At 37.5% G+C, this 14,533-nt stretch overlaps 1 protein-coding gene across 1 annotated transcript in view; it reads left to right on the forward strand.

Annotated features, from left to right (window-relative positions):
* Positions 1-13,532, forward strand: part of LOC145256215 (uncharacterized) — a 104,515-nt gene extending 90,983 nt beyond the window's left edge. The window contains exon 5 of the mRNA XM_080114832.1: positions 12,153-13,532. Within this exon, the coding sequence (XP_079970958.1) occupies positions 12,153-13,397 (1,245 nt within the window). The 3' untranslated portion in view covers positions 13,398-13,532. The remainder of the gene's footprint in view (positions 1-12,152) is intronic.
* The last annotated feature ends 1,001 nt before the right edge of the window (positions 13,533-14,533 follow it).

The raw sequence follows: 14,533 nt of genomic DNA on the forward strand, positions 1-14,533 counted from the left end.
AGCATACAACCATCTTGCGTTCTTTATTACTTTCTTACAATGGTTGCTGGCAGTCCTGAAAGCGGCTTTAGTTTCCATACATCTATTACGTTGGAAACAGTGGAAAAAGTGATTTCTGTGCGCAATGGCAGCAGCACATTCTGGAGAGAACCATGGCTGGCTGTTAGGTTTTTGCTGAAACTTTTTCGAGGGTATGAAATGATCAATACCTACAATTAACCATTCCGTCAGGTCTAATACTATAGAGGACACATCCTTTTTAAATATGGAATGCAGAGGTAGATCAGTTATAAATGTACGGAAGCTATCCCAGTCAGCCTTAGTGTATCGATATACTGTACGATGAAGAGGTACGTCTGGGGACTTATTACATTTCATTTTTATCTTAATTGATACAACAGAGTGGTCGGAAGATCCAAGAGGCGACAGAACAGAAACTGAACATAGTTCAGGGCAAGTTGTGAGAAAAAGGTCTAGTAGGCTAGCATACTGGCCGTCATTGTCGGGCACACGGGTGGGTTCCTGAACAATCTGAGTGAGGTCATAGGCAATGGAGAAATCATGACAGAACCTCCCCTCATCATCGGTCTTGTTTGAGTGGGTCAACCATTCGACGTTGTGAACATTGAAATCTCCAAATACGTGAATGTTAGCTGAAGGATAAGCAGATAGGACTTGGTCAATTTTCTCAGATATGCTTTTAAATATAGTAACTCCGCTGTTGTGGGGGCGATAGAGAGTAAATAAAAATGCCGTAGTGTGAGCTAAAGCAACCCGGAAGCACATATAGGGTAAGTTAGGATCTTCCCTGGAGATGTCCCTACCACATGGAAAGCTATCTTTAATATAGGCACATATTCCATGCCCATGGCGATCTTGGGGGTCAGATTTTGAGGTTAAGTTAGAGTATCCTTTAATTGCGAACTCTTCTAGGGAAATAGCCTGTCCAATGCCAGTTTCACTTAAAAATAAAAGGTCTGGTTTAGTCTCCTGTAATTGGGTTTCAACCTCTGGAAGGTTAGAACGTAGACCCCTGATGTTGGAGAAGGAGACATGGTAGTAGGGGTCTACGTTGGAAGTTGGAGAACCGGGTTTAATCGTGTATTTTTTCTTGAAACTTGTCATGATGAAATTTTGAGATTTACTTAGAGCAGGACAGAGAGGGGAAATTAAGAGAGAAAAAGAAACGAAGAATTTTTTTTTTTTTTATTTGTAGCTAATGATAAGGTAAAGCCGTAACAATTACCCACTAGTATGGCATCGAGAGGCCCCACCAGAAGCTACTGCATGGTCCAGAATCCATTCACCAAATGGCAATACAGCAGCCCCAGTACTTTGCACCTGCTGATAGGACAGCCTCCTTAGTGGTTAATCCAAGGTTCGGGTCCCTGACTATCAGGCGGATAACGTCAGCCCAGACAAAACGTTTACCTTCAGCACCCTTACTAGTGACATGGCTACAATGATAGACATAGAAACAGAAAATTTCCGCCATCTCAGCCAACTGTTCGCACAAAATACTGCCAACCTAGAAAACAGCTTTTTCTTCTCCCTTTGTCAGAAAAATCACTCATTAAAAAATGAGGACTGAGGGACAAATAAGAAGAAGCGAGAGTAACAGGAGCTGCCGATAACGCATCCACAATGCGTTTTCTACTCTCCATTAAAAAAATAAATAAATAAATAAAAAAAAATAAAAAAAATAAATAAATAATTAAATAAAACAAACTATTAAGTATTGTACTTAATAAAAGTCCAACGGACGTGTTTAAGGGAAAGTATGGTGATAGATTCCCCTCACACGAACTAAAAATGAGTACAATTCGTAATCTATTTTTGCAATCAACTCGGTAGATAAATAAACATTTATGTACGAGAAAAAAAAAACAAAAAAAAAACTAGCATTTAATAAAACAGAAATACACAAATTTAAATACTGAAATAAAATGGAGTTATTAATATTTTAAATCTAAAATAAAAAGCATGATTAAAATTGAAATCACTTATCTCAACAAAAACAATTCCGTCTCCAAATTGCAAACTGTAGTGAATAAAATTGAGTTAGTGGCGTTCAAAACATTTTTTTATTTTTTTTAAATAAACCGTTTAAAGAAAGCGTGATTTTATTCTGAACTTAAGCTAGTCACGTTTTAAGAAGCTTACGATGTAAAAGAAAAGGCGGATGGGGGGGGTTCTTCCAAAAGTAAGTTGGTGACGTTATAAGTAATTTCGAGATAAGATGGAAGCCGGTATTGGACGAGAAAAAAAAAAAAAAAAAAAAAAACTAGCATTTAATAAAACAGAAATACACAAATTTAAATACTGAAATAAAATGGAGTTATTAATATTTTAAATCTAAAATAAAAAGCATGATTAAAATTGAAATCACTTATCTCAACAAAAACAATTCCGTCTCCAAATTGCAACTATAACTGAACAGAACAATACCTCAGTCTGACAGCAATAAGAACACTGTCTGACTGATTGTCAAGGACGTATATCCGACTGGTATGAACAACACCTGCTCAAGCTGTGCAAGATTTTTACATAGACTTTTAAAATAATTGAAAACTAAGCGAAATCCTTTAGTTATTTGTTTGGTTTTTCTTTGTTATTAGTATGAAATTCAAAAATCGAAATATTAAATTCCAAGTAAAATCAATGGTATCTACTTGTCATGTCGGAGTAATGAAAATATCCCAAAATTACACAAAAACAATAAGGTAGAAAATTAATTAATAAAGAAAACAGTTTTTGAAGTATTTGTAAGTTTTGCTTACATAATATTGTAACCAGATGGTGGACCAGGCAATGCGGAATGGCATTGCTGGCTGGGTTAGGAAGTGGTCAGCATATGGGTGGTCCTTTTGACACAAGTTGAGGGGATTTCACATTGTTGGATGCAACGGTAATGATGATGATGATGATGATGATGATGATGATGATGATGAAAAGAATAAATCTGTTTTCTTAACAGATAATCAGAATGACCCCCCTCCCCAGAGGCTGGATAGCTAAAGGACCTAAGTTGGAATCATAGGTTGTTCAGGCTGTGAAGATTTGCACTTAGGTTTTATTTGAGGGACCACCAGAAAATCAAGTCAAGTAGATAAAAGGCAAGTGGATTTCACTTATTGGATTGACCGTGAAATCACTTTGGAGAGAGGGTCAACTATGATGACTGATTCACTTATCCTACCTTATACAGATGGCTTTTGGAAAACCATCCTACTAATGATAGAAAAAAGGTAAGGACTTAAAGGCAGTAAGGATGAAGGCACTGGGGCCCCTCCCACTTTAGTAACGATGAGAGGTGTGGATTGAGAGAGAGGAAGAAAAGGAAAAAGCCCCTTTCGTCTAAGAGTGACAAATTCAGACTATCCAATTATTGTTAATTTAACCCCCGTGCTTAACAATCCTCTCCTCAAACAAAGACACTTCTTCTTTTCAGAGCCAGCTCGAGACTGTTTATTACCAATGACTGTATATTTGACCATTTCTTTTTGAGATTGGTTTATGGAAAATAGTGGAATAAAGTTCTGTTGATCGGGTGGGGGGGAGGCGGGGCTAAGCCTAGCTGGTTCTGAATATAATGAAAGGCAACAATAGCCTCAAGGACACCTCTGCCCGATCACCGGGAGACCCAGACCGTTGAGAGAAAACACATTTCACTTCGGTCTCACTCTGCTCCAAACCACTGAGTCCACTCTGAAGAGACAGGCCCCTCAGACTTAGGGTTGGTCGCCCCAACTTTATTAATGAAAGCCACCAGTCCTCGAGTATTTGTATCTGGAGTCAGAAGCGGTCAGAATTTGTAACTACTCCTGAATCTTGTTTTTGTTATACAACAACCCAAGTTGTCAAGTTGTCTTTCTTCTTTTCTTTTGTTTTGAAATGACCTCTACTTTCCAATGACATTGACTTTGAAGACCAGAGCTGAATGGATCGCACACTCTATCAAAAGCAGAGAGAGTGGCAACCTATGCAACCGAATCGTTTTATCAATCAGGACCCTCACCAAAGAGACAGCATTGTTCCAGTAGGCACCCGAGACCAGAGCAGACAAGCTGGATAGCATCACTCACTGGACATCGTTATATACTGATTAGCGTGCATAACAGCAGGGGAGGTAATTAATTTATGAAAAGTTTCAAAAACTTAGGCCACTTTGGGAGAAATGAGTTATTTCCATCACACGTTACCAGCAAACATGGCAAACTCGTTTTTTTCATTTAATCATGGAAATACTTGTTTTATGTAATATTTCAGTAATATTTAACTAACTGCACCATGACAATAAGGTAGATAATATTGCTTTCAGTTGAAATTGACATAAATGAAAACTCAATTTTTTGACTGTCGGATTTCGATATTAAAACGAAGAAGAACCATTTATTTGATACAATTTATGTCTTATGTAGCATATAAACTTACGCTGTGGAATTTTCAAATTCAGACTGAAATGATTGATTCAGAATAGTCTATTTATTTGTCAGCCTAAACAAGTCTATGGGGGATCGTTGGTCTGCCCTATAAAGTGTATTTGAGATTGTCGTACATCTTTGTTCCCTTGCTGACAGTTTTATTTAACTCATGGTTTGGGAACGGCTCAATCCTCAAGTAGTTTACCGTAAGCATTATGAAGCTGTTACGCAAAAGTAAAGATGGTGGGGATGGGTTAGATAATTATCGGTCCTTAGCCATGCTTAACGCTGAGTTGAAGATTTTGGCCAAGATTCTTGCCAATCATCTGCAGCTTGTTCTGGCTAGTCTAATTAGCTCCAAACAAACTTGTGTCGTGAAGGGTAGGACAATCCAAGATAACTTGCACTCTATACATTTGATGATAGAAAAAGTCAACATTCAGGCTGCTCTGATAAATTTAGATCAGTCCAAAGCCTTCGATAGGGTGGACCATCGTTATTTGGGGGCTGTTTTGTCTGTGGCTTATTTTGATTCACAATTTCGCTTGTGGGTTCACCTCCTTTATGCAAACAACATGGTGATGGTAAAAGTGAATGGGAAGAGATCAAGGCCCTTCAGCTTATCCATATCCATTCATCAAGGTTGTCTTTTATCACCGATGCTCTATATGTTTGTGGATCAGCAGAAACCTTTTGTTAAATGTGGAGATTCATCTGCACCCGCTTCCACTCTATTACCTGGTGTAGCTTCACAAGGGAAGAGAGAACGCAAAAAAAAAAAAAAGAAAGAAATGTGAATATGTATATATATTTATATTACACGTGGCAGCATGGTGCTAAACAAGTTTGTATATGCAATCCTGAACACCTCCAACGATTTGGTACGATACAATTCCGAACGATACCATCAACTCCACACGATATGATCCTGAACATCGATTGACATAACATGATCCCGAACAACACTGTTGATCGAGACGACACAATCTCGAACAATACCGTCGAATTGACACACCATGACACAATCATGAATGCAGTAACATAGAGCAATCTTTTTCATCTGCGCCCCCCCCCCGAATGACTTACCAGCTTGTTTTTTATAGCTGTTGGGCAAAACTCATTCGTCACTGTGGGTAGGATGGATGTAGCTCATTGGTAGACTTTTGATTTGCAATCAAAAGATCCCGGGTTGGCTTTTTGCTACAGGTAGGCCTGACTCATACACTGGCATACTATTCTTGTGCGCTTCCACACATGTTTGTTACACTTCTCACTGATCTCAAGATCACACAAATGACAATGTTAAACAGGCCATTTTCTTCTGGTACTTCGTCTTAATGGACTTTCTCAGTCGTGCCTTCACCTGTCGCATCATTAAATTCTTCCTGCTCTGGATCCTAGGGTGCATCATCTTCTGAGAAGCTTTCTTCATCTAGTTGTTCATACAACAGTGAGGCTTCGTCATCTGATGAGGTAATTTCGTCACTGATTATGCAATTATGTTCGCATGATGAACGTATATCCTTTATGTGGCGTGGTGTTTCATCAACTAAGTTCAAGTTTTGGCTATTGATTTTTTCACCGTTCCTATGCTGCACTGCACCATACATCTTCCCCACGGATTCTTCACCCAAACAATATCTCCCTCCTTGCACTGATTGGCAATTGTAGTGTCGGGCACCATCACTTCATCAATACCCTTGACACAGATTCTATAAGTGTATAGCACATTCACAGATCCTGTCATGGTCGTCTTGTCATCTTTAGGCGTGACGTTATGTCAGTACACTGCCTCTAAGATCATGCACCTTGTTCTTGCTGCAATGCACTTTATTGTGCAATGGAATCTCTCGATTATTCCGTTTCCAGAGGGTACGTAGGCACACCGAAATCGAATGTGCACACCCCACATCTGTGTAAATGTCTTACCACAAAATATTGCACCATTATCCATGAGCAATTCAATCGGCGGACCCTTTTCACAGAATATACTCTCCAACTGCTTAATGACGCTATAAGAATCCTGTCGGTGCAACTGCCTTCAAATGGCAAAATAGATAGGGCCACAGTCTATCAACATCAAGTACAACTGAATGCCGAAATGTGTAGTATCCTTAGCAACCCTTCTCTAGGTTTCCAGGAGGTTAAGTTTACCTGGCTTCCAATGCACCGAGGCTGGGTCTATGCACTGGCATTCTTTGCAATTACCAACCACCTCCCGCACTTCAGTTTCAGTTATTAATGAGTTAATAAACTTAAAAAAGTACCACTTCCTTTTCACACCGGAAGATCCACTAGACCAATGAATTGTCTGTATCTGAGACATGTGTTGTTCTGCAGCCATGGCACACACAAGTTCTTGGGATTCAGTTGTTTTGCTGTAGTACCTGAGTAAGTTCGTCAGCTCTGTTATCGTGATAGACTTAACGAGCCCTACATTAATTGTTAATGAATATTCCAAGGCCAAATCTTAGAGCATGGAGAGGCAACATTTAATTAACATTTCCGAGGCTGCTTTGGTGTGCACTTTCCTCTGTCTGAACAAGGTATCAGTTATCCAGCGATATACACAAGCAGAGTTTGTTCATAAATATATGGTTTTGGCTTTTCATTGCAATGCAAAGTTGATGCCTCGCAGCACAGCATCACTTTCAGGTAAATTTATATGCTTGTCCTCCTGTACTGCTCAGAGTCAGCTTGCATCTTCTGCCACAGAATCATTGCTTTCCACAACCATACCTGTGGCAAGTGAACTAGCGTCCACCCATGCTGTAACATCTTCTCCACAGCTACACCAGTCACTTTTCACTAGATTTTCCTGGGCTGCTCTCAAACAAATGTCTTCGATCATCCGTGCTAGAAGGGGATCTTGCACTTCGTCATCTCATCCAGTTGTCATCATATTTGCCCTTTCTTTTTAAAATGCTGTGGCGACACATAACCAACCACACATCAAGAAATGGCCAGTCAGTTTCCCACACACTGAAAATACAATTTGGCGAGTAAGTCTATCAGACATGAATGGAAGGTACTTCCACACTGGCATAACACTTTTCCATGCTCCTCCTGGACACATAATCCCAACACGCATGAGCCCAGTCTCAGCTGTTCTGGGGTCTTGCTTTCAAGATCAAACTTCTCCAAATGTTTTTTGAGACGAATAACAGAACACACTTTCATTCACAAAAATGTCATCAATATACGAAGATAGAGTCACGTTTATGGACTTATCCTGGCTGAGGACGGTATTAACAATGGCCCGCATTATAAAAGGGGGCGACGTTAAGCCCAAATCCGAGGTGGGTAAGACAAAAATATCATTGTCCCTTGATCTCTATTGTTTGGAATGCCCAAAGAAATTTGTCAACAAATAGGCTCGGGTAAATCCAGCACTGCAACATTCGGTTTCTGCTGTTGCCATTCCCTTAATTTTTGTAAGCAAACACCCATATTGGCCGTATGCACGTTCACATACTCATTTAGCTCCTGATAATCCATAACGGGCAGAACTGTCTGTTTGTTTTCCTGGACAACCGCCATGAGGGGGATTAGACCTTTTGAAGGACAAACTTTGTCCTCAGGATATGGCATCAGCCAACCATTATCAATCCACATCTGCAGTTTGTGATCATATTCCTCACGAATTGGTGTTGGGGCTGGATACTCTGCAAGTTTATTTCTCAATGTAAGTAGAGGTTGATCGCCAGCCCATTTCCATGATGTGGTCTACTTCTGACTTTTCTGTTCATACTTTGTGGAGAAATCAGGCTCAGTAATGGTGATAGCAGCAAAATTGGTCTTGCTGAAATGTGGAAAATTTACCTCATTAGCACTAGACACAGCTACTTCTCTCAGTCGCTTGATTACGTCCAGCCCAAGCAATAAATCGAATTCCAGTAAGTATCCATCCACACCTAAGACTTCTATGCTAATGCTCTGCGTTGCACCAAGGTTCACTTGCTCCATTCCTTTTCCACAGTAGCTAAGTGTGTTTCCATTTGCTGTGAGCACAGGGGTCACTTTCCTCGACCATTCCTTGCAACATGGCTTGCGTACTAGTGTCTGTGTGCATCCAGTATCCACTAGAGCAGTACGTGGTAGTCCATTGATGTGACCAGTTATAACTGGCAATGTCTCATTTGCACCAGTTTGGAGGATGAGATTGGTGCTGAATTCTTGTCACCTAGCTCATTTTCCCAAACAAAATCGAGCAATGTACCTGCTGACATCGATAGCACCTGATATTTTTCTGAGGCTTGACATCAAGATATCTGCTCGTCACACTATCCAGTAGACAACCGCTTGCCCTACACTTACAATTATAACACCGCTGGTTCCCTCCTGACTTCAGCATGGATATCTTCAAGTCCAACATAAACAAATTTCTAATGAACTGCCCCCTTAAGTAATAACACTTTATCAAATCTCCAATACTAATGAATACTGCAACACTATCCCATTGATTACTGTACACAAAATAACCCGTATCCCCGAGTGGCCTTGATAAGTGGTGACCTCCATGTAAAAAAAAAAAAAAGAAAAAAGAAAAAAAAAAGAAGTATCCGTCTCTTTAGGTATGATTTGTGTCGACCGTGCAGCTAATGCAGCTTGCTCTGGAACTCTATGTAGTTCTTTAAATTGGCATGAGTGCACACCAGCAGGTGTGACACATCTAGGTTATCCATCTAGGAAGATGCTTGTAACAAGTCTTCCACATGTTCAGGTAATCCAGCAATGAATGCACATTGCAAGCATTGATCCGATACGCAACCAAACAGGACCGCAATCCTATATAGTTGTGCCAAAAATATGTCGACCATTATATATATATATATATATATATATATATCTTTGAAATTACTACTATATATTGGGTACAATATAATCTTGTATATAAAGCTCACTATGTCTGAGTATCTTTCTTCCTTTTTTCAAAGTGCATCTGGTCCAAGACGTAAGGTCTCAGAGTGGCGTAATGTGTGTTAAATTATTGCATTTTTTGTGGACCGTTGTTTTATATATACCTTATTGGATTATGAAACTTATAATATTAAAAAACAATAAAAAAAAAAATATATATTTATTAAAAAAAAAACATCTTCACCGGATTGATATAATCAAATATTTGCCGGATACCTCATCTAACCAAAGGAGAAACTAATGTCTACATCGGATTGTTACCTTATGCCTTGGAAGAATTACAATACGCATTGGATCTTTTTATCTTTCTGCTACCAAAAACTCTCACTTCAGGGTTTACCATACAATTTGGATCTGAAGTTCAATATCCTTTTCATTCTGCACCAATATCTAATTTCCCTTATTATATGATTTAAAAACTTTAAAAAATTTTAATTATAATTTTCTCTATGTTTATTACTTTTTAGCAAATTATGTATAAACCATTTATAATATTTGCTAATATTTTTTCCTCTGAGGAGATGAATAAACATCGAAAACTCATGGGTTTAGGAAATATACCTATTAAAATGTATTCTTTTTTTTGCATATAATAAAAATTCTAGATTTGAAATTTAACCGTTTGAAATCATAAATTTAAATTACTAAATTATGATATATATATATATATATATATATATATATATATATATATATATATATATATATATATATATTATTTGTAGTACTCCGAATTTTACTGGGTCTATATAATTCAGTAATCGTTCTATATACCAATAAATTTTAAGCCAAAAAGAGATGACTTAAACTGTAAGCTACAAAATTATCATATTTCATAATTGAGCATTCATATATTGTTTTAACAAAAACCAAGACATCAAGGAATGGATTGATGGCAACAAATAGTGTATTTCATCATTAGTTACTTGAAACTAATGATGAAATACACTATTTGTTGCTATCAATCTATTCCTTGGTGTCTTGATTTTGTTAAAACAATATATATATATATATATATATATATATATATATATATATATATTAGTCCCGTTTCAGACTGGATCACGTCATCAAAATGATAATGTCGCACATTAAAATAAAGATGGTGAATAAGCGAGCACAGTAGATGACACCACAAATTGATGACATCGTCATTTTGTTGTTGTTAATATTTGGTTCCGTCTGTCAAGAACCTCAGCTTCAAGATCCTAGATTTGAATGTGACAATTGTCGAAAATTTATCCTCTTTCAGATAAATTCCACGCAAAAATAACTAGCCTGCAAAAAAAAAAAAAAAAAAAAACCCAAAGGATTAAATAAAAAGGGGGGGGGGGTTAAAGAATAAAATATAAAGGTCTTGTTTCAAAATGAAGAAAAGACTTTATTTACAATGAAGTTGGTTGCAAATTTTTCCCTTTGCGGGCATTAAATTCAAAAACAAAGAACGCCAAGGTAATAACATATAATGAAAAAAAAAAAAAAAAAAACGCTTTAAAATGTTGTATCAATAAACGAATACAATATAATTCAAATAGTAGTTCCTAATCACACTCTCATATGCAATAAATTTTAGGAACTTACAAATTGATGGGTCAGGCACGTGCCTTTTTCTTTTTTTCTCAAGTTAAAGTCCTTTAAAAATTTCTCTCCTTCCAATTACGTGCAAACTGTAGCCACGTAAATAAGTCTTCAGAAGTTCGCTTTCGTCGTGTCCGGGGTATTCTTTGCTGGGTTTACTTCTTTGAAGGAGGGCTCTTCCGTATCAGTGCCGGACAATGAAACCACGAAAAAAGAGGCCGAATTTCACGCTGGGCTCGTGACGTCATCAAGGAGCTAGCATTGCTCTTTTTCTTTAAATTAAAGGGAGTTTCGTACGAACTCAAAATATACGAAACTAATAATGATAAAATACGAAATACAGAAAATCAAACATAAGAACCAGAATAAAAATATAATAAATGTATAAACAGGGTTGCATAATTATTGGTACAAAAAATTCCAACACAATCGCATGTTTGTCGGATGTGGAAGACAAACAGGGAAGACGAAGAAAATCCCTGTGTTTGGATTTTATAGTACGCGTGAATCTTTTAAAGTGACTATTTCTTGTACTGTCACTGTGATTGTTTAAAAAAAACTGTTGATTTGAACTTTTGTTCAATCAAAAGTCGATTCGTAAAAAACATTTGCTAGTGCTGCTGCTTTCAACACAGCAAGGAAGGAAGAACCAACTCTTATTCCTTCCTTCGCCTTGTGGGAGAATATCTGTTGTTCATACCAAGATTTATTCACTGCTAACACTTTTATGGAAATTAAAAAAAACTATACAAAATACTGTTAAAACCCCACCAAATACATGTCAGCCTATGTCACGGTAACCTATATTGAGCGAATTTCTAACAGTATTTTGTATATTTTTTATTTTTAACTTATTTTCCTAAACTTATCGTGTTCGGCAGAGAGTACGGCGCCATTTTAAATTTTCCAATGCATCGGTAAACACTGTACACATGACATTAAATAAAAAAATAAAAAAATTATCCAGTTAGGTAGAAAAGTAACTTATCTTGCCTTTGATAACATTTATTTGTTATATATTTGTTTTTTGACAACTTTTTCGAATCTGTGTGTATAGTAATACAAACTTAAACTTTTTCCAAACTTACTGGACTAGGCATTAAATAATCTGAAAAACAATAACAAAAAACCCCAAATATTATCACAATACGTTTTAAAATTGTTTCTGTTAAAAACTTTTTTTTACTAATCACGTTTTTTTTATTTATTTATTTTTTTATTGTCTTACAGGAATTTGGCGAAGAACTGAAGAAGAATGCTTCTCTGCGAGAAAGTTGGAAAAAACTGAAGGCGGAAAAGGACGGCTTAGTTAACGAACTTATTGAACACGAAAAGAACTGCCCTGTCTTGGCGCAAAGGGGAAAATTAAGCTACAACGATCACCAAAAGTGCGAGGACAATGAAATCTTTCGTATGAATAATAACAATATGGATGGATGCCATAATTTTCTGGCAAATAAATTAAAACCTATTTACGATAAGTCAAATTTAGACATTCTTTCCGACACAAACGTAGATGATAAACTATATAATCAATCTACTGTATCGTATGACATGCCTTATACATTCTCACTATTTCAAAATGGCGCGCCTTTAAAGAATATCAACGACAAGTCATATCTCGATTCAAGCGCGTTAAACTTTGCCAATCCTTTGAACGAGGGAAATATTGCTTCGTTCGCTTATCACTCTCCTCCTCCCTCCCCCTCGTTTTCTATTGGCTCTTCTCCCACTTGTTTTCCTTTCCCCTCTTTATCACCTCGCCACTTTCCTTCGGTTAATATACCCCCCTTTTCTATCCCTCCTACTTCAGCTTCTTCTTTTCTCCACACTGAAAATCTTCTTGACTCACTCCAACATATTGGCGTTACCTCGACGACCAATGCCCCTAACTCTGACCAATCTTCGTCCAGTCATGTGGTTTACCAACCCCCTTTGTCTCCTCAGGCTTCTTCTCTTTCTTCGCCGTCACAATTGTCTCCTATTTCTTCTTACTCTTTCTCCTTCTCGCCATCGTCTTCCCCGTTCTCAAACGTATTTTCCCCGTCAACCCAACATTCCGATTTTGCACTCCCTCATATTTTCGTACGAGAAGACCCAAATTGTCAGTCATCAGACTACAAAGTGGACGACAATTTGTTGGACCCTGAAAACTTGATACCAAGCATAAATTTGTATAACCGATCTGAAAACTCTATTTCGGCCAACAGCTGTGAAATTCCATCTATTCATAACCCTCAGCAAGATACTCAACACCAGCATAATCCGTTATTAATGACAAAGGAGAAAGCGAATACACACACTCAGTGCAGACAGGATTCAAATTCTGGGGATGACTTCAACGATTCGATTCCATTTCCTAGCCACTCGTCTCAGAAACCCCCTGAACAAACTTACAGTTATCTCGTTTTTAAAGATGTCAGCGATCAGTACGATTCCAACAAAAACGGATTGGATCTGCAAGCCTACTTTTAAAATCGATATAAAAAACTGAACAAACATGAATATTGTTTTCAACTTTAAGTTTATTTGTTCAATCACCAGGGATAAAGTTCGTTACACGTGGAGATTCTACTGCATTTTATGTGCGTATATATAGATGTTAAAGAACACAACGTGGGTCAGCAAAATTTCATATGTGCATATATGTGCATCGGTTGAAGAACACAACGTGAGTCAGCAAAATTTCATATGTGCATATATGTTCATCGGTTGAAGAACACAACGTGCGTCAGCAAAATTTCATATGTGCATATATGTGCATCGGTTGAAGAACACAACGTGCGTCAGCAAAATTTCATATATGCATATATGTTCATCGGTTGAAGAACACAACGTGCGTCAGCAAAATTTCATATGTGCATATATGTGCATCGGTTGAAGAACACAACGTGCGTCAGCAAAATTTCATATGTGCATATATGTACATCGGTTGAAGAACACAACGTGCGTCAGCAAAATTTCATATGTGCATATATGTTCATCGGTTGAAGAACACAACGTGCGTCAGCAAAATTTCATATGTGCATATATGTGCATCGGTTGAAGAACACAACGTGCGTCAGCAAAATTTCATATGTGCATATATGTGCATCGGTTGAAGAACACAACGTGCGTCAGCAAAATGTCATATGTGCATATATTTTCATCGGTTGAAGGACACAACGTGAGTCAGCAAAATTTCATATGTGCATATATGTTCATCGGTTGAAGAACACAACGTGAGTCAGAAAAATTTCATATGTGCATATATGTGCATCGGTTGAAGAACATAGCGTGAGTCAGCAAAATTTCATATGTTCATATATGTTCATCGGTTGAAGAACATAGCGTGAGTCAGCAAAATTTCATATGTGCATATATGTACATCGGTTGAAGAACATAACGTGAGTCAGCAAAATTTCATATGTGCATATATGTACATCGGTTGAAGAACTTAACGTGAGTCAGCAAAATTTCATATGTGCATATATGTATATCGGTTGAAGAACACAACGTGAGTCAGCAAAGTTTCATATGTGCATATATGTACATCGGTTGAAGAACACAACGTGGGTCAGCAAAATTTCATATGTGCATATATGTATATCGGTTTAAGGACACAACGTGAG

The sequence above is a fragment of the Euprymna scolopes genome, chromosome 32, assembly GCF_053919585.1.
Source record: "Euprymna scolopes isolate OS-2025 chromosome 32, ASM5391958v1, whole genome shotgun sequence".
Classification (NCBI taxonomy): Eukaryota; Metazoa; Mollusca; class Cephalopoda; order Sepiida; family Sepiolidae; genus Euprymna; species Euprymna scolopes.